Source organism: Eurypyga helias, unplaced genomic scaffold (genome assembly GCF_000690775.1).
Source record: "Eurypyga helias isolate BGI_N326 unplaced genomic scaffold, ASM69077v1 scaffold34247, whole genome shotgun sequence".
Classification (NCBI taxonomy): Eukaryota; Metazoa; Chordata; class Aves; order Eurypygiformes; family Eurypygidae; genus Eurypyga; species Eurypyga helias.
In genome coordinates, this window is record NW_010260353.1 from 17,513 (window position 1) to 45,143 (window position 27,631).

A 27,631-nucleotide genomic window follows, 5' to 3' on the forward strand; every position below is an offset into this window, starting at 1 on the left:
CCCCTAAAGTTGGTGAAACTGCGATTTGGCTATAACTGCTTTGTAGATGATAGTTTCAGGAGAAGCATTGCAGCTATTTGGGTAGTGAAATAGCGTAATGAATCATAGTTGTGATGCATGATTACAGGCATGTGTGAATAAGCAACAGGCAGAGCACTAAATCATCAGTGATTTAGAACAGTATTCTCTTTGTGTATCTTGGCTGCTTTTTTCTATGGATGTACAATAGTACATCTAATTTCCAAGAAAACCACTTAATTATCTTTTCCATCCTTACATGCACTAAAATCTCTTCTTCACTGGAATGCCCAGTCATGGGTGAAGTTGTACAAAATGTGGCCTGTTTTTAGTGTAGTACATGCACTTGAAAGAACAAAATATGCTAGTGTCATTTTCTGAATGAATAATTTTTCTGTGGGAATCATGAACTTCTCTGGGCCTGGACAAATGTCTATAGCTTCCAATGGAACTTTCTCTTACTAGGAAGTAGCCCTTCTTGATTTCCTTTTCAGTCTGTATGAAAAACTAACGTAATTCTGCTTCAAGTTTTCACTCTCTTGAGGACACTAAGTTTGTCTTTTGGAGTAATGCAGCATTACTTCCTATGTGTTGTTCCAGGAACTTCAGAAGTCTTTCAGTAACACAAAAAAACCCCTGGAGTTCTAGGATGTTTAGGAGATTTAGGAAGGAGTACTATTACCAGAGGAGTCTGCAACTGTACAAGTGATTGCAGTTGCTTTTCAGATTATACATGAGTCATGGTGCATGCGGTTAGGGTGAGATACTACTAGCTCTTTGATTTGTTCTGACTCCGTATGTCAGAATCAGCCATTTTGCCTCATGTGAGGCTGACATGTCATGTGTATGAGAGTTTATGTCACTGTGCTAATACTGTGGAGTGATGAGAGGGAGAAAGGGCGGGGGAAGAATGGTACTGTGTGCAGAGAAGCCCTGAAGAAAGTGTTTCCTTTCTCCCTTTGTGGCAGTCCTCACTGCAGGAGAACAGCAACAGACACCTTTTCCTAATATGATCAGATGTTTTGTAGAAGGGAAAGGAAAAGGGAAATTTTGGGAGTCTTGTGGAGTATAGAGAGATGAGATACCTACCTCTTCTGGGGTCTTTAGGTTTTTGATTTTGGGAGAAAGAGGACTCTCTGGTTTTGGGGGTGTGTGTGTTTGGTTTTGGTTGGTTGTTTTTTCTGGTGTTGTCCCCCCGTTCTTCCCCCCAGCATGTGGGAAATGGAGGTAATTGATTCAGTTGAACTTAGATGCAACTTTTGGATAACTTAAAATTTTGGGGTCTGTTATTTTAGTGCATTGCTAAAATCTGCAGTTCACAGAAGTACTTACTTCTAAATAAAACACAAAACCGATACAACTGTTACTTTTGTGACTTTGGTTTTCAGTGTGAAAATTAGAAAAAACAAGTTCTGTCTGGCTTGTCCATTATTCTCTCTTGCTTTCTCTCTTGAATTTGCAAATGAATGCAAAAGGAGTTTGTAAAGGAAGAATGAAATAGTATATGATTTACAGTGTAACAGCTGTGTAAGTGTGAGTACTTTACTAATGAACTTTTCATTTGTCAATAAAATAAGTAGAATTCCAGATATTAAGGCAAGTTCTGTCTGTGTCAACACTGACTACACTGTGCAAGAAACAACACCCATCAAAGAAGCTTGAAAACATGTATTGTATGAGTAAAATAAAATCCCCACATTTCTTTTTATACATATAATTTTAGTCAAAAGAAGGGCCAAGGGATATTTTCATTATTTATTTTTTTTTGAAGTGGAAAAAGATACCTAATGTCATTGCTGCGAAAGCCTGTTAGTTCAGAAACAAATAGTAAAAACCTCAGTCTCAGTATGTGTGAGATAAACTGTCTGTTTTTACCGTACTGCTCACAGATTTCTCTGTCTTACTCAATTGTCTGTTTACTTAGGCTTCAGGCTCGAATTGCTCATAGAATCCAGGAACTGGAGAACTTGCCTGGTTCTCTGCCCCCTGACCTGCGAACCAAAGCTACAGTGGAGTTGAAAGCACTTAGGTTACTGAATTTTCAGCGCCAGGTAATGCCTTCTGCTTCAGGAAAATTTCTATAGAATTTTCAGCCGAACATGCTCATGTAGCAAAGAGTAAACTGGCAAGAGATTTTGCAGCATCATTGAGCCTAAGCCAGAGTTTTGCATGAGAGCAAACTTGGCTGATAAGCAAGTCACAGAAATACTTAACTTAGAAATTATTCTGTTTTGTTGATAAAAATGTGAAAATGTTCTTTTTGGTTCTTGCTTTATCTCTGAGTTTCAAGTGTAACCATAGAACTGTGTCCTTCATAATGAATATGGCATTGGCACAAACACAAAACAAGAGGTGGACAGGCTGCAGATTGATTTTCAGCACAAATCTCAATAGACACATCTTTCTGGACATAGTTCATATTGGCCAAGGATCTCCTTGTTTTAGGAAAAGTTGTATGTTTTGTTTTGTTGTGTGTGGGATTTCTTTGTGATCTGTTTTCAGGATTTCCACTGTGGCAGACTGAAAATTAAGCGTAACAAGATCATACGTAAGATACAAGTTGGATGTTGAGTGCATGTGTCAGCAAATGAATTTCAGAAAAGGAATCACACTGCCAGACTCTTACACGCCTCTTGCCATTGCCCTTTCCAGCTAATTTGGAAGAACAAAGATGTGATTTGGCAGGTCAAGCAAAAATATTCTGGGCAGAAGCCTTGGCAGTAGTTGTACCATGATGTCCAAGTCTTCCTTCCCTCTACCCTTGGCACTCCTTTGTAATGAAGTTTTTTCAGAAGTCAGGTGAAACGCAGTAGGCTCTCCCTTCTGTACTGCTGGGACTGTGGAAATGCTGTTCCAAGCTCTTAGCATTTACCTTTCCCTGCTGTTTCCTGTGCAGCCGGCAACGAAATGGGTTGTCAGCTGTGCTCAGGTCCAGCTCTAGAAAGTATGTTATGTATGTTGTTCATATGTGGTTTACTTCCATGGTGTAACATCTCAGCTTGCATTACAACAGGACAGTCATTTGCAGCTTCTTGTGAAGAAGGAAGAAAAAAAATGATTACGAGTCATTAACACTTTTGGCCATCCTGTGGAGACTTAAGATTTATTTAAGGAGACAGACATAGCTGCTGCAGTTATATAGATGCTGGGTCTTTTCAGAACTGTAGTGGAAAGGGGAAGAGGAGGCTGGGACATCATCTGGACTGTTACTGTTCTACTCTGCCATACCAGTGTTTAAAGCTGTTCCTCCATGTATTAAAAATGATGGGTTTTTAAATGTTTCTTTTTTCCTGCTGGTAGCTAAGACAAGAGGTAGTAGCCTGCATGCGTCGTGACACAACACTGGAGACAGCACTGAACTCCAAAGCCTACAAACGAAGCAAACGACAGACTTTGAGAGAGGCCCGTATGACAGAAAAGCTTGAGAAACAGCAGAAGATAGAACAGGAGAGGAAGCGAAGGCAGAAGCATCAGGTATATTAACTTACTAGCTGTGCACCTGCAAGAAATACACCTTGCTTTGCTGTGTGGGTCTTCCCCATTACGTATTTTGCTTATCTTTGGAGTTCTAAGGTTAAAACACTCCAAATTGTGTGATAAGCAATTGGAAAAAGGTAAGATTAGAACTTCTGTACTCCTGATTTCAAATCCTGTGCAATGTCCAAGTGTCTGCACTAATTTGTTTCTCTTTCTAGGAATACCTGAATAGCATACTGCAGCATGCTAAAGATTTTAAAGAGTACCACCGTTCAGTAGCTGGGAAAATACAGAAACTTTCTAAAGCTGTGGCAACTTGGCATGCCAACACTGAGCGTGAGCAGAAAAAAGAAACTGAGAGAATTGAGAAAGAAAGAATGAGAAGACTAATGGTAAGGAGTAGAGGAAGGAATATGGTTATTTCAGCTAGAATTACATATATATAATTTTAATATTTTTCATACAGTTTCAGTCACACCCATGCATTTTATTTGCAGAATAAAGCCTCTATAATGCAAAAAGTAAAAAAAACTGCTGCACTTTGATTTTGTGTATTTCTGATGATGGTAGTGTGTTATGTTAGGGGGGGTATTTTGCTTATTTAGTTTTAGTCATTGTGATAAATTTTGAATTTGCATGTATGTGCTAGGGATTGTTACAAACATCTCCTCTGAGATGCTTGATGTGGTCTAGGAGAGTGTGCTGTGTCTAAAACTCTTCACATATCTTTTCAGCAATGTTGAATTCATTCCACAGATTCCTTTTCATTGACTACTGTTAGAAATGGCGGTTGTGTCACAGCTCTTTAGTACTAGTATATATCATGTGCAGGAATGGGCACTGGTATGATTTAAAAGATACTGTGAAGACCAGCTTGAATGTACGAAGGAAGTACCTTGGCTAGCTTACAGTGACTATATATTCAGTAATGGTAATGATAATTAATAATAAACTCTAAAAACTTAGGTTTTGAGACTTGTAGTCATGGTGGCTTGAACATTGCAACTGAATTTTACAAGCCATTTTACAAGCTCAATTTGAACATTGCAGCTGGTCTGGCCAATTTTCTGCAGTTCTGGTCTTTAGAAAGGCAGGAGATTTTTTGTATCTTGCAGAGTGCTGTGTTTTAAAGTCATCATCTTTAAAATATTTCTTACTTGTGTTTGGTTTTCATAAGGGATTGTATACTTACTTTATTTCTTTTTTTAGCCGAAGTTGACAAAGGCATCTCTGATGCTTTCCTTGTATTTTTCTGACATGCTCAAAAGCTGCATTATATCTTCACAGCACATAAAAATAATATTTTCTGATATGTCTTACCTCTAGCAACACACTTCGGCACTGCTGTATGGCTGCAGAATTTGCCACAGTGACTTGGAGATATGGCTTGTCTGGTGAATCCTGTCTCTTAATAGTGACCCATATCAAGGATGGAATAACACCAGAGTAGAAAGATAATAGATTATCTGCCCAAAGGAAAATTTTCTTCTAAGACCTAAAAGAAAAAGATTGGTATTAATGCTGGAAAAGGGACTAAATGCAAGTTCACATCCAGCTCCCAGCTCTCTCTGGGTATGGGCTACCTGCACATTATGTCTTTGAAGAATGATTTCTCTAGGAGGCTTAATCAAGCATCTCCATTTCGGGACATTGTAATCTGTTTGGTGTGGCATTAAGTGATTTTTCTTTTTCCCCCCTCTTACCTGTCATAACTGCTGTAGATTTTCCAGTCATTTGTCCATGAGAGTAGGAGATTATTTAAAATCATAGAGTCCCTGAATCGCAGAGTTGGTCAGGCTGACAGGGAGCTCTCCAGTCCAACCACCTTCCCATGGTACTATCATCATAGAGTTCCAAGCCTCTGAGGTGAGAAATGGCACAACTTCTTTGCCTGTTCAGGTCCTTCTGAAGTGCAGCCCAGCCCTCGAGAGTATTGACTGCTATCCGATAGTTTTGTGTCCTCTGCAAACTTGACTAGAGTGCCCTCCATCCCTTCCACTGGGTCAGTGATAGAGATGTTAAACACAACATAGCCCTGACAGACTGCTGTGGTATCCTTCTTAATGTCTCCAGATAAGTGTATGGTCCTCCGCAGCCCTGCGGAGGGGGACTTGAGGGCACTGGTGGATGGAAAGCTGGACATGAGCTGGCAGTGTGTGCTCACAGGCTCTGGGGAGACCTTATAGCCGCCTCTAGTACCTGAAGTGGGACTACAAGAAAGCTGAAGAGGGACTTCTTACAAGAGCGTATAGTGATAGCACAGGGGTGATGGCTTTAAACTGCAAGAGTGCAGTTTATTAGATTATATATGAGAAAGAATTTCTTTACTGTGCTGGTGGTGAAACAGTGGAATAGGTTGCCCAGAGAAGTTGTGGATGCCCCCTCCCTGGAAGTGATCAAGGCCAGGCTGGATGAGGCTTTGAGCAACCTGGTCTAGTGAAAGGCGTCCCTGACCAAGGAGGGGGTGGAACTAGATGATCATTAAGGTCCCTTCCAACCCTAATTATTCTATGATTCTCTGACCCATTAACATAAATGTGTGACCCTCTGGGCCTGATAGTCCAAGCATTTCTGTAATGGTTGTCTTGTCTCCTGTGCAGATCATGATGACCTAGCTAAGGTCGCCCATGCTTATTGACAGAGCTGTTAGTTGGCGTTTCTTTGGAAGCATTTCTGTCATAGCTGATGTCTATTTTGTATTGCTAGGCTGAAGATGAAGAAGGCTACCGCAAATTAATTGATCAAAAGAAAGATAGACGCCTAGCCTACCTGTTGCAGCAGACAGACGAGTATGTGGCTAACCTGACTAACCTGGTATGGGAGCATAAGCAGGCACAAGCAGCCAAAGAGAAGAAGAAGAGAAGGAGAAGGAAGAAGGTGAGTAGTAACAGCTGGTATTTTTAGGCCATCTCTTCTTCAAATCCAATTTTAGTCTTAATAAATGTAGTGATACGCAGTTGTCATATATGTACCAGATTGTTTAAAAACATCTGCACTGCCAAATTCTTAACACTGAGGGAACTCCTCTCTCTCCACTGAAATATGTAAGAAATTTGCTATCATTAATTCCAAAGAAAGAGAGAAGGCAGTAGATTAGAAAACAGTGGGCTGTTAACATTGACTTACTGACAAATTTCTACAAAATGGGTCAGACATGTATATTAGGATTGAAGTACCCAAAAAGGATCCAGTGGATCCAGAATACGTTGTATGAGGAAGATGGGAAAAGTTTGGTTTGTGTAGCTATTGCATACAGGGTAACAGTTTTAGGCCTCAAGATTCTACACTTGTTTCAGTCCATTTTGTAGGACTATTGGAAATGATGATACGGAAAGAACTTGAGTTTATTATAGTAAAGGGGTATTTGCCAGTAGTATGTTCATTGTGCCGCCTTAACATTTAATTGAACCTTTTAAAAATTACCATTCTTTGTATAAAATACCCTCTGAGAGAGACTTGTTGTGGAAACTGAACAGTGCTATTTTTGAAAAAATAATTATGTGTGTGAAATAATCATTAAGCGAATGATCTGTCATTTTTGTGACCGCTGAGTACCTTTCATCTCTACAGGATGGATAAGAAGATTTATATAATCCATTCCCATGCCTGGTTTGCTACTAATTTCTGATACAAGTATAAACATTATATTTAAATAAATTATATAAACATAAGCAGCACTTTAAATATGGTAATAAATACCAGCGTATATATTCCATGTTTTTTCCTGTCCTTCTCCAGAACCTCTGTACTTTTTATTGAGAGTATTTTCTGAACATAGGAACAATCCCCTGCCTACAAAGTGAAGATGTAATTTAAACAGGGTTCTTGACCTCTGTTACCAGTGAGAACACACTTGATTTAATGTACAGAATTCACAGTAGAGGTAATCCTTAATGAGATAGTATGTGGAGTAAATGCACTGCTGTAATGAAAAATTCTAAGTCCTTCAACAATACAAATCTGTGATATCATTCTATTTCTATGTCATTTTAGCTGAAGTATGTATGAGAAACAGAAGATCTTCTGGACATGTTAATAAAGACATAATTTTCTGTCACTGAAGTATAAGGAAATGTGCCACATAAATATGCAGTACTTTTAAATGTCCCAGCCTAAAACATAAAGGAAGATTAGCAGAAAAAAATCTCAGCTCTGCCTTGATCATCCATAGCTTTTTGTTCATAATTAAGTTACTTGCACCAAGCTTTTGCTCATCTGTCAAAGATACAGGAGTGCACACAGAAATTACCTTTTGTTTTAATTATAATATTATGAATTCATTGTTGCATGGCTGCAGCACTCATTGAAGTTAGTGGGCACTGTGTCTTCTTCTGACTCATCCACTTTTAATACTTACTCATTTATGGTTTGTAATCCATGTAAAACACCTGTAGTTACATATTTTGTACTTCCAGAAAAATGAGAGAAGAGAGTTGATAGGACTTTCTTGTAGAAATGGCAGTGATGAAGTAGATGTGAAAAAGTGCTTCCCATCTTTGCCAGGCTCACATTATATAATATTCAAGTGAACCCTATATTCTTGCAAGAATCAAATTTCAGTACTCCAGATGAAATTTTCATCTGATAGGCCATTTTAATTTGTAATGCGACCTTTCACATTTATCCATAGGAGTTTTACTTGTCATTACATGAAGAATGGAAGAAATGTAGCTTCCTACTTCTGTACAGTTGTTATTTTCTTGTTAAGGATTATGTTGTCAAGATTAAATTAGACATATTTGTATAGCCTAAAACACAAGTGTGAGATATCTGTCATTATTTACGTTTATCTTCCTTGTAACGTATGTTTCTGCTTTCCGAAATAGTTTTTAGCTGTAGATTGTTTCTGCTCTTACAGCAGGATCTGATCTTCACACAGTGGACAGCACTGATGATTACCACGTATTTGTGGTGGTGTGTTTTAATTTGTAAGGTTCTGTACACTAAGTGTAGCTAAGATAGAAGAATTTTATATATTTGAATATTAGAGAGTGCAAAGAATATTAGAGAGTGCAAAAAGAACATGCGGATTTTCACGTGCACATTCTCACATGCAAAAGAATGGACCCCTCCCCTTGTTGTTTGTTGAGGGGAAAAATATCCTCAGTCAATGTAGCTTGTTCAGCTGAGGCCAGATACGTGCTATTGTAACTTATCCTGCCCATCTCCTTGTTTAAACTTTTAAATTCTGGTACGGTTCCTTCCTTTGTCAGCAGACATACCTGCTGACCAGGAATGTTGAAGCAAGCAGCCTTTAAGCTCGTATTGATGTTTTTCTTGCGGAGCATCAGTTATTGTTGCATTGAGCAGGAGGACCAATGACATTTGTGTAGCCCAGTGAAGTGTTTATAAGACTCTCCTTCAGGTTATTTTTTGTGTATTAAAGAATATTACAATTCATAAATATTTTAAAGGTTTTAGACTAGAACTGATCTTAGCCAGATTTCCTTTTTTGGTAATTAAGCATCTGTCCCAAAGTATGAAGACATGTAAAAGACATAATAAACTTCTTTTAAATGTAGAATTGACCCATGTCTGCTGCTGCTGCTTGTCTTCTTAAAAAGAGAAACAACTGGGTTATCTAAATTTATCACACACATTAATGATACTTGGAAGTTACCTATAAAACACAATTTAAGATATCTGTTCTTCTTGTTAGTCTGATCTGTTTGCATTGGTAACCAAAATAAAACTGTGCTGTAGTACTACACACCCAGCACTGTGCCAGGAGCAGAAGCTGTATTCTGACCTGTCTTGCTTATTGTCAGAATTGTCTAGGGAAGTTCCATTTCAGAAGTGAACTATGTCTGCCATTTTCTTGTACTATTCTGAGATCTTTAAGTAGGGTAAATGAGGACAGGCTTTGACAAAGATACTGTTTTTTTCTCAGTGGTGCTTGAAGAGAAGAAGAAATCTAGCTTACTTCAGCTAAGAGCTCCAGGGTTCTTTTTTGTTTGTAATGAGTAGTTGTGGTCTAGACTTAATTGAGATACAGCACAAAGGACTCCCAAAATACTCCTCGTTAACTGTCAGACCAAAAAAATTGTGTACATACCCAAAATAAAAATGCTGTATGAATAAAAAATCTGTGACGCTTGGCGATGCCTCCAAAACTGAGATTAAAGCACTTCAGAGGAAATTAATACTGTATCACATGAAAATTAATTACAATTTTATTTGTACTAGCACAGCCTTTAAGCAACTGAGCTCTAGGTCTAGACGAAAAACTCAGTAGGCCAGCCACTTCTTAAATGCAGATTTATTACACTGACTAGCGATGTGATAGAAACTCTGTGCCAAACTACATATATCCACCCACACCTTACATTATGTGCATCCCAGGTGATTCAGAAGTAGAGTGAAACATCATAGTCCAAAATGCATAGAAGTATCCTCCCTATACTTGTAAACTGACCATGATACTTTTCACTTCATTTGTTGTAGAAGGCTGAAGAAAATGCAGAAGGAATAGCATCTGGTCTTGGCCCTGATGGAGAGGTATGAATTTTACAAGGTGTTGTTTGTGTGTTTTTTTTTTTTTTTTAAACTTTCCAGTGGTTGTACTGTGTGCCATTGCTGTATCTAAAAAAAAAAAAAAAGTGACCACAAATGATCTAAGAAGAGCAGCTGTTTATAACCAAGAATAAAAATTATCTAGACCAATTTATGGTAGTCTGTTTCTCTTCAGAAAGTTGAAGGCTTAAAGAAGAATACATTGACTCTATCACTCAGTCTGCTTAGGAATCCCTCTCAGCTTTTTTTATATACTTAAAAGTAAATGGTTTTCTTGCAGTCCATGTGTAGACATGATTTACTTTGTAAAATGAACTTGTAAACACAATATATTCTAGCTTCTCATTTTTGTGAAATACATTTTTGACATTGCATGTCATCATCTTTCAGACACAGGACAGACTGTGTACTATATTATGACATACTGTATTATGATGTCTTAAGACACCCGAATGTTCTTTCTTCCTCGGAAGCAAATGGAAATGAGTAATTTTTGTGTGTCATTCTTTGAATAACATTTTTTGTTCAGTAGCAGGGCATATGCTATCTCATGAAGAACTATTCTGTTAATGCCATTTTTCTGTTCCATTTTATTTTTATGTAAAGACTTCAGAACTGTATCTGTTGTTTTACTTTTGATCTTTTTTACACCAGCAAGTGATACTTATCTGGTCTTTTTTATACTTACAAGTGACACTTTTCCTGATGTAGTTAGAAGAGTTACAGTAAAATCCTTTAGTATAGTTACAGTTGCACAAGGAAAAAGCACGTAACATTCCTGTAACTTCAGTTTTTATGGAAATGGATTAGGTTTTATATTCTGTCAGTCATGGTATTTATACCTGTTCAGAATTATTTTTCCTTGTTTACTTGTCTGTTAGGAAAAGATCCTTCAGCAGAAGCAGTAATAAATGGCAAAATACGTCAAAGTACAAAATCTGTGATTAAATGAGGCAGACAAATAGTAGAAAAATTAATTACGCTATTCCGGGTTTTTTGGAGTGCCAGAAGAAGTAATAAGTTTTATTATTGCAAGTGCCTTGTCAGCTTAATTGAAGAAGTCAGGACAATGAATCTTTAAAATAGGCCTTCTTTACTTAAAAGTGTTTCCCTGATAGCTAGGTGGGAAGGTGTAGCTTTTAATAACAAAACTTCACTGCTGTTCACATCTGGAATTTTGAAGGTGCTATTGGTTCTTTTTATTGTGTATGACAAACATGAAATTCAGTTGCTTTATGGTATAAATTTCATCTGAATCTTTAGCCCATAGATGAAAGTAGTCAGATGAGTGACCTTCCAGTCAAAGTGACTCACACTGAAACAGGAAAAGTTCTTCTTGGACCAGAAGCACCAAAAGCAAGTCAGCTGGATGCTTGGCTAGAAATGAACCCAGGGTAAGTAGTTAGCATACAAATAGGCTGCTTTTTCTATTTGCATTGTTAATTTTAATGGTCTTCTCTTAGTTACTCTTTTTACCTATACAATTCTGTTCTTTTAATTTATTATGTGTAAGCTGAGTAGGAGTTGTATTGAGCCTAGTCCCTCCTCTTGTTATCTGTACTTCATAATCTTTCTGTTATCCTTGTACAGCTATGAAGTTGCTCCCAGGTCAGACAGTGAAGATGAAAGTGGCTCTGAATATGAGGAGGAGGTATGCATCTTTAAAACATGATACTGTGACAAGTAATGCAGTAAAAAGCAAGAACTTGTTCGATGTGATATTTTCCTCCCTTTTCACAAGAAAGGAAGGGAAAGCGATAGCATGTGTGTAGGTGTTTTAAGATTAGTACAAACAGAGAAGGTAACTGGTTTTGTAATTCTTTTCAGTTCATAGCAGTTGCCTTTTACATGTGCTGTGAATGCCTGACTGGTAGTCTGGGTTAGAAAAAGTAAATATGTAGCCTAATAATCATGAAACAGAGAATATAGGCAGGTTCCTATTTTAAAATCTATGTCAGAAAAGGCTGTATTATGGCTTTATGCTGAATTAAGTTAACGGCTTTAATATTTATGCATTGGACGTTTTATTGGCTGTTCTGAGTAAAACATTAAGTTTTTAATAAAAATAATATATAAATAGGTATATGTCAAGGATTTAGGTTCAGACTGTTCCGGTTAGGCTTATTTGATTTGATACTTTAATGGTTATTTATATACTGCTATTACAAAATGTCTAAAAAGAATCTTAACACGCACAAAGACCCCAGCTCTGCAGGTTGATAATATGAAAACCACTATGAATAATCAGTATTGATGCTTGCATAGCGTTTTTCAGACAAGTACTTTCTAAAGGAGAGGAAAACTGCAGAGTAGAGAAGGACCATGTTCGATCAACAGGCTAATAGCAGAACTAGGTATAGAATTCAGATCTCCTAGGTGTGGCATTCTTTACAATACTAGACCAAAGACCACTGAAACTGGCTGGACTGTATGATGTTAAGGTATGTGCCTTTGTAGGATGAATTACTGCTAATATGATTCTACAAGACTCTCAGTATTAAGATAGGAGGGGAGGTCAGATACCTGTCAGATAAGAGTTATGCCCACATTTTTCCCACAGACTCTTTAATAGCAGTGTTGTTTATATGTGGGGAAATCCTTCTTAGGAGAATACCCTTGCAGAACTCAGAGCAGTGTTTTGTTTGGCTTCATTAGCGAGATTTTAAGTTGTTGGTTATCCAATGCAACTGTAGCCAGAAGACAAATTATTTTAGAAAGAATAAAAATGTGGTCTGTTTTTAAAAAGTTAAGAAACTAGAAGCCTAAACCATCACTTCTTGGCAACTTTTTAAGCTTTAATAAATTATCACACATCTGGAATATGAATAAATATGGTTTTAGAATCCTCTCCATGAACACAGTAGATGGAATAAGGCTTTTAAAAGTCAGATCATTAAAGAGGAGAATAGTTTTTATTTCCATGTATCATGACTTCCTGTTGGTTAATGTATGTCAAAAATTACTCTTGTTATGCTGCAGTACAATTTTGTTGCAGAATAGGTGTAAGTTGAACTTTGTGCTTCAGGTTTCGGTCACAAAGCATTGACCAGTGAAGACTACCAATATGTGAATGCCAGTGGAAAGTATGAGTTAAGAAGATGTTCCCAGCACCCCTGTTCTTTTTCTGTATTCTCTAGGATGATGAAGAAGAATCAAGCAAATTAGAAGCAGATGAGAAGATACTCCTGGATCCTAACAGCGAGGAAGTTTCTGAGAAAGATGCAAAACAAATCATCGAGTGAGTGTTGTTTAGGTGCTGCTTTTTGTTAGGGGTTGTGATTTCTTACATTAGTGCTTCCCAAGAGCAGTTTGCTGTAGATTAGTGAGTTGTAGCTTCTCTCATGCGAACATCTGGAGGAGTAGGAACATGATCATTTGTTACTAACTGTGTACTGTTGATAAAGTAGCTTGCACCCTTTGGTGTACTCACCACAGTGGGGGATTTGCACTGTTTCTTTGGACATACATAAGTGAGCTGTGGTCAAAAAACCTCTTTCTTTGGCTATTTACTACTTCTTCTGCTTTCCAGGACAGCCAAACAAGATGTGGATGATGAATACAGCATGCAGTATAGTGCTAGAGGGTCTCAGTCCTACTACACTGTTGCTCATGCAATCACAGAAAGGGTGGAAAAGCAGTCTTCTCTCCTTATTAATGGCACACTAAAACATTATCAGGTAAGAAATCAATAAAACATGAAAGTATTTAAAACTTGGAGTTATGTTCAAATTCAGTGTGGTATTTCAAGGAGCAAACTGAAAAATTTGTAGAAGATCTCTAGTAGGTTAGAATTTGAGAATTATATAGGCAAAGCAATGATAATTACCAGTGACAGATAATATAGTTCATACGTACTGTTTGAATAAAAGTATCAACTTTCTGTATATACCAGTAACCTTTTTTTTCATTACAGACCAGTAATATTTTGGTTTTGCTACTTTTCTCATTGACCTAGAATTTCAGTTCTGCTTATTGTTTTCATTTGTGTTGGGTTAACAATATTTTTCTTCTTGAAATATTTAAAAGTTTAGGATTTTATTTTTTAATTAAGAACCTAATATTTCAGTGCAGTGATGGACAACATTTGGAAACAGTATTTTACTGTGGAGTTTGATGTCTCATGTTCTTTACAGATGTACAGTGGATTTAGTAACTAGGAACTTACGTATTCTGACCTAAGCTAGATTCACATATGATTGCTATTGTACAGCTTTTTAGGAAACTCCAAGAACCTGCATCTTTTTTTGCAGACAGAACATTATTCTACATCTACATAAAATAAAGAGTAATAAAAATAAAAAGAATAAAATAATTACTTACTCACCAAGGTGTCATAAAGCCGTATATCTATTTCTGCTTGCAGAGAACTAGGAGGAAGACTGTTTCCTAAGTGTGCAAAGTGTTACGATTATAGCCCTGTTTCCTATGCTCCTCAGCATGGCCCTCTATTACAGTAGCTTGTTTAAATAATTTAAAATTCAAGAGTTAAGTTGATTTCCCTTTTCAGTGCATTTTAGTATTCTTCCATGGGGCTCCTCACTGTGGGGCATGGTGGGAAAATGAGACAATGAACAAAAGCTGAAACAGGAGGATTCAGACTGGGTGTGCAGAGGAGGACAGTGCCACCCACTATGGAGCAGGGGCTCAGAGGCAGTTTACATAGGAGGTTTTCAGTTGCTGGCCATATAAAGCCTTGAGCAACCTGGCCCCAAGGATGCACCTGCTTTAAGCAAGACATTGGCCTAGACACTGCCTGAGGTCTGTTCCAAACTGAATAATCACATGATCCTACTTGTTCATAGCAGACCTGCATCTGAATTTGAATTCTGTTGCAAACTCTTAGCACTCCTAGATCTCTGACTGTGAACCCTCAACAAAAAGAGGAGTGTTTCATTCAGGGACTGATTTTGAACATGATAGGTTAAATAACTCTTCTGCCACCACTGAGGGATGCTGTGACTAATAGAAGGTAGAATCCAACCATATGAAGAAGTAGGCCACTTTCTCAGCTGATGATGCCCTGTCAGTTTTTGCTGTCTCATTGTCAATATATTGTCCATCTTATGCACTCAGTGAAGCAGGGAGCCAACAGGTGCAGTCAAGCAACCTTCTTTACTGCACAACCCTGATTCGTTGTCTGGGAAGGGTTATGTGATGTACTAAATTAATAGTGTTTAAAAATACTAATTTGATGGCCATGTTGTCTTAAAGTGCTCATGGATGGTCAATTAACACTGATAATTCCTTTACTACCTGAATTGTTATTATTTATGGAACACAGAAATACTTCTTAAATTATGCAGGTCTGTATTTTGCAACACAGTTTCCCTGTGTGCCTCAAAGCAAAATAATTCAGTCTGTGGAGTTACGTAGACACTCACAGGGATGATCAATTAGAGCAGGTCATTTAGCTGCTCAGTGTGATACCTAGCAGTTGATTCAGTAGATTTGTTCTCTGTGGTGTCTGTTCTATATAGTAATTGGACCAGAGATAAACGGCACACTAGTATAAGGAGCTTTATGTCAGGAGCATTGAAGCTTGGTTTTGGTTTAAGCGAGAATGTTCTGGAGACTGTTCCCTTTCACTCTGTGTATTTCCCCATCCTCTAGATTTTAAAGGCTTTTCCCTCCTCATCTTTTTTTCTGCATTTCCATGTTTCTTACTGCCATGTTTCATCAGATTATCTCTTCCTTCTTATCAGTATGTGTCAGTAGAGAAGGTTCAATGATACAGAAAAGACAGTTTTCCAGTGTCAGTTCTGAAGCTACTTTGTAAGCGGGACATGTGGTTGCAGAAAAAGTTCTCAACAACTCTGGGTGGCCTGAGTATTTAATACCTAAATATAAATCAGTCAGCATATACATAAAGCCACTAACTTGGCAACATTATTTTGGATACTGTCTCACAGGCACAACAGAAGATTACTTCAAGCATGTAGTGTTTTTTCTCTGAACTTTCACAGGCCTCTTAATATACTTCTCTTTCTGTGCATGAGACATACCAGAAATCTGGATCTTAGAAGCAAAAACTTTGCAATTGCATGAATAATGTGATACACACATCTGTGGAAGTCTGGGGAATAGTCGGAGTCAGTGCTTTCTAGCAGTACTCTTTGGAGTGTGAAGCTCTGTTGTGTAGACATTTCTCAAGGTACAGTACTCTGGCTTCCTTCCAGCTCTGGGATTTTATGCACAAGGCTTAATTGGAGAAAGGGGACCTACTCTGACATGTGGAGGTATGGACAGCAGACACTAAATGGAGATGTGATACAGGAGCTTTAGCATAGCAGTGTTGCAGTTGGCAAGCGTGAGGCTTACATGTTTTGCACAGATTTGATGGGTTTACTTTTGAAAGATTTCAGTTGACAACAGGCAAATGGTATAAAATGCGTACAGAAAGTTTAACATTTGACAGCTGCGAGGAGCAAACTCTTGTTTTGTTTTTATCAACTGTACATGTGAACGCCTGTGTTACTTTGTGTACAGTACAAAAAAAGCCCTTCATGTATGAAATCTGACTTCATATTATGGGCTCTGATAAACAAGAGTGATGATTTCTGTATAGCTGTCAGCAGAAATTTATCTTGGTTTGAAGTGGGTCTTTTATTTTGGGGGGGGTGGAAGGGGAAGGTTTTAAGATATCCAAAGTATCCCTGTGCATGTAGTATTATTAAAGGAAATCCAGTGTCTAAGTAGGCAGGGACAGCAGAACCTTCATTCTGTAGTACTGGTGTTAATTATTTGTGTACGTTTTAAATAACTGAAACTATTACTCTTAATTTCAGCTCCAGGGACTGGAATGGATGGTTTCACTCTATAATAACAATCTGAATGGAATTTTAGCTGATGAAATGGGTCTAGGAAAGACAATACAGACTATTGCACTCATCACTTACCTGATGGAGCACAAAAGACTCAATGGCCCTTATCTCATCATTGTTCCCCTTTCGTAAGTAAAGGATCTCTTTACCATTCTAAGCATAGCAGATTGGTTTGTTCAGAACACACACTTGTTTTTCATATAATGACAAGATGAGGTACACAGCGGCATTATACTGAGCATGTGTTCAGTGTTTCCTTTGATCATTCCCAGATAATTGTCTAGAAGGGTGTTGGAAAGGTGACCAGAACACTGATAAAGCAATCGATTGTGTTAGTTTCACTGTCCACTCTTTTGGCAAACCAGAGTAGTGAATTTACTGTAATTCACGCTTAATCCACAAGATGGGGGTGGTGTTTCATATCACCTGCCTGCAGTTCACCATTCAACTTTGAACTGTGATATTAAAAAGCTCTTGCTTAATTCTTTAAACAGCTGGCACCCCATCTGATACGAAGTAATCATGCTTTAATGAGGTTGGATGACCTTTCAAGTACTGTATAGGTAGCTCTGGATGTAGTGAATGATATTCACACTTCAGTCAGGTGTCCAGATTGTGATTGTGCTGCTGCCCCCTTTTGCTTTTCCTTAGCTTTCTAAGATGCTGCTTGTTTTATAAATTTGTTTTAATGCATTTTCCTTTCTCCATAGGTCAGATGTGCGTTTTACTGATTTGAAGTGCTGTGTTTTAAATAAAAAACTGTCAGGCATTGTAAAACTGATGTGCGATACTGAAACGTTGTTTGCTTATTTGCATGTGTGACTTGATTGATGTGCAGAAGTTCCTGGCCCTTTCATTAGATGATTTGACCAACAGTTGTGCTGAGTGTGCGAATGTGTTGTAAGATAGGGATAAATTTTATTCATGGCTGTCTGTTTTGATTTCTTTTGAGGTATCCTGTTTTCAGGCTATGCTGCAGTAGTAACCGATAGACTAATGTAAATACCACAGCTGTGCCTAGTTGTATGAATACAGCTGGTGAGCTCTAGTATGAAAATAAATGGCTGGGAGAAGATCTGTAAAGTAAAATAAAGTGAAGAATAAAGGGAAACTTTTATTAATTTCAGATTTCACATGGGCACAATAATGGTTTTTCTTACATGTCTAAAGGGAAGAGCTGAATTTTTTTTTTTGTATACATTTTAAAAGCTGCATTTCACTGCCTTTTCTTAATAGCTAGTACTGCTGCCATCACAGGTCCAGTAAGGAAAACAAAAAAGGAAAGGAACCAAAAAACCTCAAGGTTTATTTTTTGGTGCTGTATCATGATAGCAGCTAGCCTAGCCATAAAATCCTATGTGTTGCAATCAAACAGCAGAAGCACAGTGCAAAACCAAACCTACATGGTAGCATTGAATGGCACAGTGATAAGTTCTGCTAAGTAGAATGTAAGTGAATTCTATTATCAGCTTCATGAGGCTATATTTGAAAAGTTATGATGCCAGTTTTTGGATGATAAGTTGTATAAAAGAACTGCAAATCTATTTTTCATTCAGGGTTATCTTTCTTACCCTTAATATGCTCCAAAATACAAAGATGCACATAAAGTATTACTCTGAATTAGTTTCAGATAGGCCACTGAATATGAACTGAAAGAGGAATTCGTGCCTTTTTCTGTTTACTGTCCTCTCAGAGATGCTTGTGTTTTATTACCGTATATACAGTATATATATATTTTTTTTAATACACTGTTAATTATGGGGATTGATTACATGGAATATGTTGAAAAGTTGACAACTGGTTGGAAACATTTATAAAGCCTGACCTGCAACTTAAGAAATATATTGCTTTTTTTTATAATCTCTATGCTAGGACTTTATCCAATTGGACATACGAATTTGACAAATGGGCTCCTTCTGTGGTGAAGATATCTTACAAGGTATGATTTGCTTTTTATATGAGTATAGAGTTGAACGAATGAGAATAAAGCCAGTTTTCCCTCTGCACGCATTTCTAAACTCCTTGTGAAGTTTTGTCATGTATATCAGGTACTAAGCAGGGAGAGTTAATCATACTTAGAAGACGACTGTAATAACCTGTAGTTACTTTGTAAAATTGTTAATTATCACGTTGCAAGGCTTTTGATGAGAGTAATACAAATGATAACTACTTCACATTTTATACATAGTTGAAACTGTAGTAATGGTACAGCCAAGCAATTTGTAAGGAGACTAGATTGGTAGCCACCAGTTTCCAGAGCACCATAAACAACTATTTAGGGAAAGCACTCAGAAGAAGTATGGAATGCATCAATGTATGGTGTGCAGTACTATGGGATTACAAGTTCATGTCGTTGCTCTGTGTCTGCTAATTCGTAAAACCATTTTTCTTCATCAGAAGAAAGAGTAACTACTCACTTCTCTGTCTTTCAGGGTACTCCTGCAATGCGCCGCTCACTTGTTCCTCAACTTCGAAGTGGAAAATTTAATGTTCTTTTAACTACTTATGAGTACATAATAAAGGACAAACATATCCTTGCTAAGGTAATAATCACTGGCATCTCTTTAACAGCAAGACCTTCAAATGGTGCATAGCACAAAACACATTTATATTTCATAGGGAAGTCCTGAGTTGCTATTTTGTCTTTCAGGAAAAGTTAAACCTTTCATTTACTCTTCTGTTCCTTTGTTTATAGTTGGACTTCTCAGTCACAGGTCTTCTCCCTGTAAACATCAGGATTTTCCTGAATGTGGCCAGGAGACTAATTCCTTTGTGCAGTTCTGTCAGTACTGTATACCTGCTTGTCCTTGGAAAAACGTTACTTTTCTCCCCTCTTCTTAATGTCATTCAACCTAATCTGCAGTCCTGACTCAATTTTTTCCATTGTTTCTGGCCTGAAGCTTACTCTTACTAGAGTCTTTCCAGCTGTCTGTGGTCATTTTTCCCCAAATGATTAAATAGTTACCTGTATCATGAATTTGGTATCCATGTTCTTTGCTATACATGGCCCTGTTCTTCAAAGCTCTGGGCCAAATATGTGTGCATCAAATGTAATGGATTAATTTGAAAGCAACTGTGCAGTAATACTGTTTCATGTATATACAAAGCAGACTAAGAAGGCGTTTTGCCATATGGAGAAGCCATGTGGTCCTATTGGCCCTTTGTTGTTCATTTTCACTTTATTTCATTCTATTACAAACTGCATATTTAGATTATTAATTTTTCCTGTCTGATACAAAGGCAGTGCATTTTTTTTAACATAATTCTGAACACTGGAGAACAGACCACAGAGTTTTCCTTCCTGTATAGTTTTTGCCCACCCATGTTAAAAGATAGGAAGAACAACACTATGCCATTCAGCCTGTCCTGGGAAATGGAGTTAGTTAGCACCTATCAAAGTGCAAACTGAGGCCTTCCTCGTCATGTAGTCAGTGTGGCAGACATGTTGACATCCCATGTTGTAGTACAGGTGAAGACCTTGGGCACGTTACTTTCAGCATCTGTTGTGACTGCATTTTAGCTTTCACATAAAGAAATAGAAACTTTATTTGAAGATGCAGTAACTGAGATGAGATGATTGTAATTATGGTGCTTCATTCTTGAGTAAAAACATAAGGTTAGCTGAAAGAAATCTTAAGTCCAGGGTTGCTGCTGTTAGTGATCATAGTTACTTTGACTGAAAATGGTTCCTGTCAAGTGTTTTGTAGCTGGCAAGTTTATTTGGAGTTTATGTTGTTTCTTTCTCCTCCTGAGAACCATATTCTGGCCTTGGAGACCCAGTCACCCTAATCTGTTTCCCAGAAATGGGAGGAACCCACTGTTTGCTGTTGCAATTCATCAGAATTCAGCATTAGATTCAGCATGCATAGTGTTTGTTTCTATTTTTGCTGCCTGCGAGGACACTGGGACTTGGATAATGCTTGATTTGGCTTTTCCACTAAATGAGAATGATACCTCAGGCTTGAAATATTTTGTTGTACACTTGTTGGAAGGCGTTTGACTAGGTCTGACCGTCTGTAACTTTGCTAACTTTTGATCTTTTTCTTGCAGATTCGATGGAAATACATGATAGTAGATGAAGGCCATCGAATGAAGAACCATCACTGCAAGCTGACACAGGTCTTGAATACTCACTATGTGGCCCCAAGGCGAATACTGCTGACTGGAACTCCCTTGCAGAACAAATTGCCTGAACTTTGGGCTCTTCTCAATTTCCTCCTCCCAACCATCTTCAAGAGCTGTAGCACCTTTGAACAGTGGTTCAACGCTCCATTTGCCATGACTGGAGAAAGGGTACTGTGGTAGTTTTTTTAAAAAACATCAGAAAGAAAACACTTTGAAAACAGAAAGCAGCTTGCACAGAAGGATTAGTGTTTGAAGTCTCCCTGTTACTCAGGGAATTAATGTAATTACAAGCCACCTTTTTTATAATGCCACAAAATATCAGTGTCTTTTTTGAGTCAGTCAGTTGGGTTGTAACATGCAGGTAATTATTGAGCATACTTAGCCTTTCATGTGAGAGAACACATTACCTAATATATCAGTTGCCTTGTAGTGACTTCTATAAACTTCTGTAGGTGGACTTAAATGAGGAGGAAACTATTCTGATCATCCGTCGTCTCCATAAAGTACTCCGACCCTTCTTGTTGAGAAGATTGAAGAAAGAGGTTGAGTCTCAACTGCCAGAAAAGGTTTGCATTGAGAGGAGTTGTGGAAGGAATTTAATACTTTTTTTAAGCATTATGTGATGTTCCTTTTACAGATTTATTTTACAGATGAGGACTTCTTCAGCATCTGTTACTGCTCTGGTTGGCTTAAAACTCTGCAAAGAGAGTTGGCCACTGAGGAAGCCTGAATACCTGAAGTTTCTGCATTCTCAGAATTCCTCACCAGTCTTACAGCTTTAATTCTGTTTGTAGTCATCCATATAAGACATGCAACTTATTTCCCTGGTATCTGGTTTCAAGTTGTGAGTCAGCCATACGTGCAGGATTAAGTTCTCTGTCCCATCTTCCCTGCACTGGGTAGAAGCTTTGCTCCCTCAGCTAGTTCATTGAAATTCCTGAAAGACTACTGGACTTCATAAAGCAGACAGAATTTGGTCCTGCATTATCTTCCAGGAGTCAGTCTTGCTGAAATTGCACAGACGTTTTTTAACTACTGGCTTTTAAATTCAGAAAATAAATTCTCTTCTGATTTAAAAGATCATTGTTTTTATCTCTGAGCAACTCATCATTCCCCACCCTGTCCTCCTCTGCAATCCTGCATCACTTTTGCCATTCACTGTTCCCAGAATAACAATAGCAACTAAATAAAAAAGTAGATTTGAAGATGTGGTAGGGAAAATCTGGTGATAAGGTCAACTGTGTAAAACCATACCAAAATGAATTCTTAGTAGGTTGTGCTATGATCTGACTAACATTGGCTGAATAAACAAAGAGGTCTGTACAGATGCTTACTAACAGTGCTCAGAGGAAGGGTTGTAAAAAAAATTCTTTCTCATCTTTATAATGTTGTGAACACTGTTACTGTTGCAACTTTTTGTTCCTTTGAATGTCAGATTCTCAGTATCCTCAGAAGCCTTCATTTGAGAATCAAACATACTTACATTTAAAAATATTACTGAAATCTATATTCCTATTCAAATTTCTGCCAGTTAGAGCCACTGCATTTGATAAATACGTTAATAGGCATCAGAGGAGAAGGATGTAGGAGTTGCATACACACTGGTACTCAGAGGACCATGTTTCTTTTTGTTTCCATTACCTTGATTGGATTAATTGCTTTTTTCCTATCGTGAGGACTGAACTTGTTGACTGAAGCCTGTTAATCAATTTCGTTTGATCTTACAAATCTTGTTAAAGAAGCCATTGAAGAAATAGTCGCTTCTTTTTAATGAGTACATCTTCCTGTCTTTCTGAAAATAACCTGATAATTTTTATTCCATTTATTTATTAAACATTAGGAAGCTTATGCTTTTTCTTTTAGTCACCACTTGAAAGATTTCAGGCTGATAGTGTGGCTTTATTATCTGACTATTATACATAACTTTACAGTTATTGTTACATACATATGTTTATTAAAAATGTAACAACTGTAATCTGGAAATTAGATAATAGAAAAAATGGATTAAATTGGGGCATGAATTTTTTGTATTACTGGATTTAAAGATAGAGTGCAGTAAAAAACGGCTTTAATAAATACCGTTATACAGAACTGAAGAAGTCAAACACTGTGGGGATCGTGCAGTACTTCATTAATTCCCCGTGCTTTTAGTTGATGTTGAAAAACCAGCATATTTCTATGCCAGTTTACGTAAGAATAATGCTAATTAGACACTACGAGGGATGCTTATTTGCTAGGTATACATTTACAATATTTTTATAATGCTTGGTTTGATGTTTTTGTAATGTTTCACAGACATAATGAAGTCCACAGGTTATTAAACAAATATTTTTAATTACATTTGAAATATAACATTTTTAATTATTTTTTAAAATGGTTAAAATTACAGAATGAGAAAAAAATATGTTTGACAATTCTGCAGTTACGTTCTTAGGATCCAACTGTCTCAATAGTAATTGTGACTCTCACATAATCTTTTGAGATACTCTGCTTGTGGTTGGATTGCTGCTCACTGAAATCCTATGTAGTGTTAAGGTATGGTTTGGTTTGTGTTTTAGGATGACAAGAACCTGCAGTTAGATCCTACTACAACTCTTACGTCAGTGTTTTTATGTTAGTGGGTTTGGGTTTTTTTTACACTAGGTGGAATATGTGATCAAATGTGATATGTCAGCTCTTCAGAAGATCCTGTACCGTCACATGCAAGCCAAGGGAATCCTCCTCACAGATGGTTCTGAAAAAGACAAGAAGGTACAAAAGAAAGACTAAAACATGTAGGAAACAATGTATTATGTTTAAATATGTTACCAATATGATTTCTGTTTTATAAAACTAGTATGTAGGCTCTTACTGCAGTATCTGACATGGGAAAAGAAAACTGTCAGACATGCATTTGTTTTACAGGAATGCAGCTTGTGCTCTCTGTTCACAAGGAGAAGGTACTGCTTGTATTCACTGTAGTTACAGTGCCTTTCTGCAAACAGGCAGTGTTTGAAAAAGCTAACGCTTCCCTTGCCAGGGTTTAATCAGATAATGTACTTGCATAATTGTGACTCTGGCAGTGCTGACTACAGAAGGTTACTCGTTTTGTCTTTCAGAGCTATTAGTTAAGTGTAATTCTTGTTTTGGCCAGCTGGGGGAATACGTTTGCATTCGTACTTAGAAATAATGACAAAGATCTTCACGAGGGCAGTAGGATTAAAAGTCATAGTCAGATATAGACTATGCAAATGTTGTTTGTACCATGGGACTTGATTCAGTTAATACAGAGTAAACAAGCTGCCATTCATCAGCTTATTAGTGTATATATTTTTCACATTATAATGAACGTGAAATACCTTCTATAGGAACTGCAGAGCAGCTGGTGTGTAACAGTTTGTGATTGCACACTGTTTTATGTTTATTACTGATGGAGTGCAATCACATGGTGTCTTTCCACCATTCTTTTGCAAGTTGCATTGGTAAAATGAGTGATTTTTTTATTTAGTATCTTGTTTTAGCGTCCCTGTTTTGTGCACTCAAACTGTTTTGTTTGCTGGTGTTTTTTCAAAGTGCAGATAAAGGTGGTTCTTACCACTGGATATTGATACTCATCTTCATAGCTTGAGCACTTTGTAAACATGTTCCTCTGTTGTATTTTTCATGTAATTTTGCAATTTGATGTCTTCTGTCCTTCAGATTTATTTTGTACCACAGTTTTGTACTTCCTTCCCGTTTTGGTCTCTTTCCTGTCTTTCTCTAGCTCAGAATCTTCTGTATTTACTCCTACTTGCTTCTCCACCTAGTTTTTTGCTTAACCAGTTCAAATTGCCTTTGCTGTCTTCTGAACACCTCCTCCTCCTTCCTCTCTCCTCAAGGGTCTAAGATTTTTCCTTACTTGCTACCCTCTCTTAATTAATTTTTTTCTTTTAACTGCTTCATTGAGCTCTCTTATCGTGCCTCTTGTCAGCAGGGGCAGGTGGGAATGCTTGGCTTCAGTGAGCAAACCACTGCTGCATTAGGAAAACATCCCATGTTTCCGCAGCTCTGACCTGGAACCAACTCAGACTAGAGAGAATTCATTAAGCTGGAAAGCTCTAGGAAATGAATCTTAGAGCAAATATGGAACTGCATTTTGGAGCAAATTTGAGAGGATTTTGGAAAGAACAAAACCAAATTTTATATGTGTGGGGTACCCCCTTCAAACATAAATATCTGCTCTAGATGGAAGTTACGATTTCACTATACTTTCCAGGAAAGAGTAGAATATTACTACTGTATAACGTGATCCAGTAGTGTACTTTTCTCTAGTTTTGCTGTTGAAAATCACTAAGTTGTTTTGGCTGAGATTTTAAAAATAAATCTGAATTAGTCATACTAATAACTAGCTTGGAATATTGCAGCCACAACAAAGCGAAGTGTCATCTGAAAGCAGTAAGTGTTTGGCAGTATTAATAAGATTTGATAATAAGATTCACGGTAGAGTAGGTTTTGAGAATATACCTCATTCAATATTCAGATGATTTATGAGATTTGGTTATCTAGCTTTTTAGCCTGTGGCCCTGTGTTTCACTTGGCTTGGAAAGAGAAACCCATATATTGAGTTAACAGACAGGAGGGAGATACTGTAGAACTGAAAAGCATTCAGCTAAAATCATTTCCTGTTAGAGGGTTCAAACCCAGAGGAATTTGTATTTGAATTGTAATAAATAGTATAAATAAGCAGTATGCAGGACAATAGATGCTGTGTTTCCCACTGTGAGTACTGCAAGTAGATACATATTGCACTTCTTGGATTACTTCCAGGTCTTCCGGTTTTGTTACAGAACATCCTTGTGATAGTTGAATTTATACAGCGAGACAATTCCACAGTAGCTCTGGTTTTTTGTTTTGTTTTCTGGGGGTTTTGTTTGTTTGTTTCTTTGCTTATTTGCTTGTTGTATTAGTGATGCATTTGGGCTTGGGTAGAAGTATTTTTATGCCTACATTTAAAAATATCTTTCTAAAGCTTCATTAATAAGCGAAGAAATTAGATTCATCATTTGATTTGCATTGTTTGTACCCATAGGGAAAAGGTGGGGCAAAAACGCTTATGAACACTATCATGCAATTGAGAAAGATATGCAATCACCCGTACATGTTTCAGCATATTGAGGTAAGACAGGTTTGATTTTGAGAGTTTTTATTCAGATGGCTAACATAATAAAAAACTGCTGTTGAAGCCTGTGTGTGGATGTCTGTCCAAATCATTTGTGCTGTAAAGGACACAGTTGAAAAACATGGTAATTATGGTCCCTTATTTTCAGAAACAAATGGACCAACCACTAGGTTTTATTGATAATCTGAAGTCTAGTTTTAAAGTATTTTTCTTTAAGAAATTAAGTTGTGGGGTTTGTTTGTTTGTTTTTTGAGGTTTTGTAAGATGCTCTAGAGCAACTTAATGTCTACGTAGACCTCATTTATGATGTAGAGACACTTGTTCAAAATGCAGTGTGTAAGATCTTTATAACTAGCAGGGTGCTAATCTTTTACAAAGTTAACAAAAATTGTCTCATTCTATCCACCTTGGTTTTTTAATAAAAATCTACTATCTATGTAGCATCTCTCATTAGGACCCAAAGTACATAAATATAATAATACATGGAAAGATAGAAAGTCATATCTGGGATGTAGCTACATTTATGAATGAGTAATTAAGTACCAACTTAACTATGATGTGTTAGCATTGCAGTTTTCACTCTTTGTTCTCTTGTATGCCAGTTAATTCGAGTAATTTACAAATGGATCTTCCAGTAATTAATATAAATTAATTAGGTTCTACTGCATTTGTAATCTGGTAGAATGTGTGCTAACAGAAGTTACTTCCTAGTAACTTCTAGCAAACCATGAATTTAAAATAATAGTAGTACAGGAGAACATTAAGCAGAACACTGTTGCTACAACGTGGATTCCAAGATTATGAACATAATGGAATTCAAACCCCGGTGCTCATATATTTAATTTAACTAATAGAAGAATGCATAGTTTTGGGTCACTGTGTAGTTTATAATAATTTGTTTATGGCTTATAACTCTGCAGGAGTCCTTCGCTGAACATTTGGGCTATACAAATGGTGTCATCAACGGGTAAGTCTTTGAGTTTTTCCTCCTGTTCATAAGGTTATGTTGGAACTAATGTATCATATTATCTTTCTAGAAGGTACACGCTAACAAATTTGAAATGCAGAGGAGGCACAGGGCACATATATAAAGCAAAAGATGACAGAGTTAGAAGTGTTAAATCAGCTTTTTATGACCCTCCATCTCTCTCAGGAGGACAGGCATAGAAGATTGTAAACTGATGTCTTCTGTCACCCATGTTTTGAGATAGCTTGGATACCATCTGAAATTCATTGGAGTCACTCTTCAGAGATAACAGTTGGGGTTTTCTTCTTGTTACTTTTGCAGTCTCCATTTCTCTCTTTACTGTCTTTATTCCAAATTAAATTAGCATTTCTTCCATTATTTGAAATGAAGTAGATTTAAATTTTGTTCTTGACACTTCTTTGTGCAACTGTGTCTAGAAGCAGATGATGTCTAAAGGAAAGGTTGTGTGTCTTCCATCTGACACCCTTCCTGTTCAGATGCTAATGACGCTTCTTTTTTCCTTAACTAACAGACTATTTGCCTCCTTAGCTAGTATACCAGATTGCTTGTCTC

General features: G+C 37.3%; 1 protein-coding gene across 1 annotated transcript in view; it reads left to right on the forward strand.

Annotated features, from left to right (window-relative positions):
- The window catches only part of SMARCA2 (SWI/SNF related, matrix associated, actin dependent regulator of chromatin, subfamily a, member 2), a 79,134-nt gene that overhangs the window by 13,395 nt on the left and 38,108 nt on the right, over positions 1 to 27,631 (forward strand). Inside the window, exons 5-21 of the mRNA XM_010155017.1 lie at positions 1,943 to 2,069; positions 3,319 to 3,492; positions 3,714 to 3,887; positions 6,202 to 6,376; positions 9,950 to 9,993; positions 11,272 to 11,402; positions 11,599 to 11,659; positions 13,146 to 13,246; positions 13,538 to 13,685; positions 16,794 to 16,957; positions 18,702 to 18,768; positions 19,262 to 19,372; positions 20,880 to 21,122; positions 21,407 to 21,520; positions 23,598 to 23,705; positions 26,002 to 26,088; positions 27,012 to 27,058. Of these exons, the coding sequence (XP_010153319.1) occupies positions 1,943 to 2,069; positions 3,319 to 3,492; positions 3,714 to 3,887; positions 6,202 to 6,376; positions 9,950 to 9,993; positions 11,272 to 11,402; positions 11,599 to 11,659; positions 13,146 to 13,246; positions 13,538 to 13,685; positions 16,794 to 16,957; positions 18,702 to 18,768; positions 19,262 to 19,372; positions 20,880 to 21,122; positions 21,407 to 21,520; positions 23,598 to 23,705; positions 26,002 to 26,088; positions 27,012 to 27,058 (2,076 nt within the window). The remainder of the gene's footprint in view (positions 1 to 1,942; positions 2,070 to 3,318; positions 3,493 to 3,713; positions 3,888 to 6,201; positions 6,377 to 9,949; positions 9,994 to 11,271; positions 11,403 to 11,598; positions 11,660 to 13,145; positions 13,247 to 13,537; positions 13,686 to 16,793; positions 16,958 to 18,701; positions 18,769 to 19,261; positions 19,373 to 20,879; positions 21,123 to 21,406; positions 21,521 to 23,597; positions 23,706 to 26,001; positions 26,089 to 27,011; positions 27,059 to 27,631) is intronic.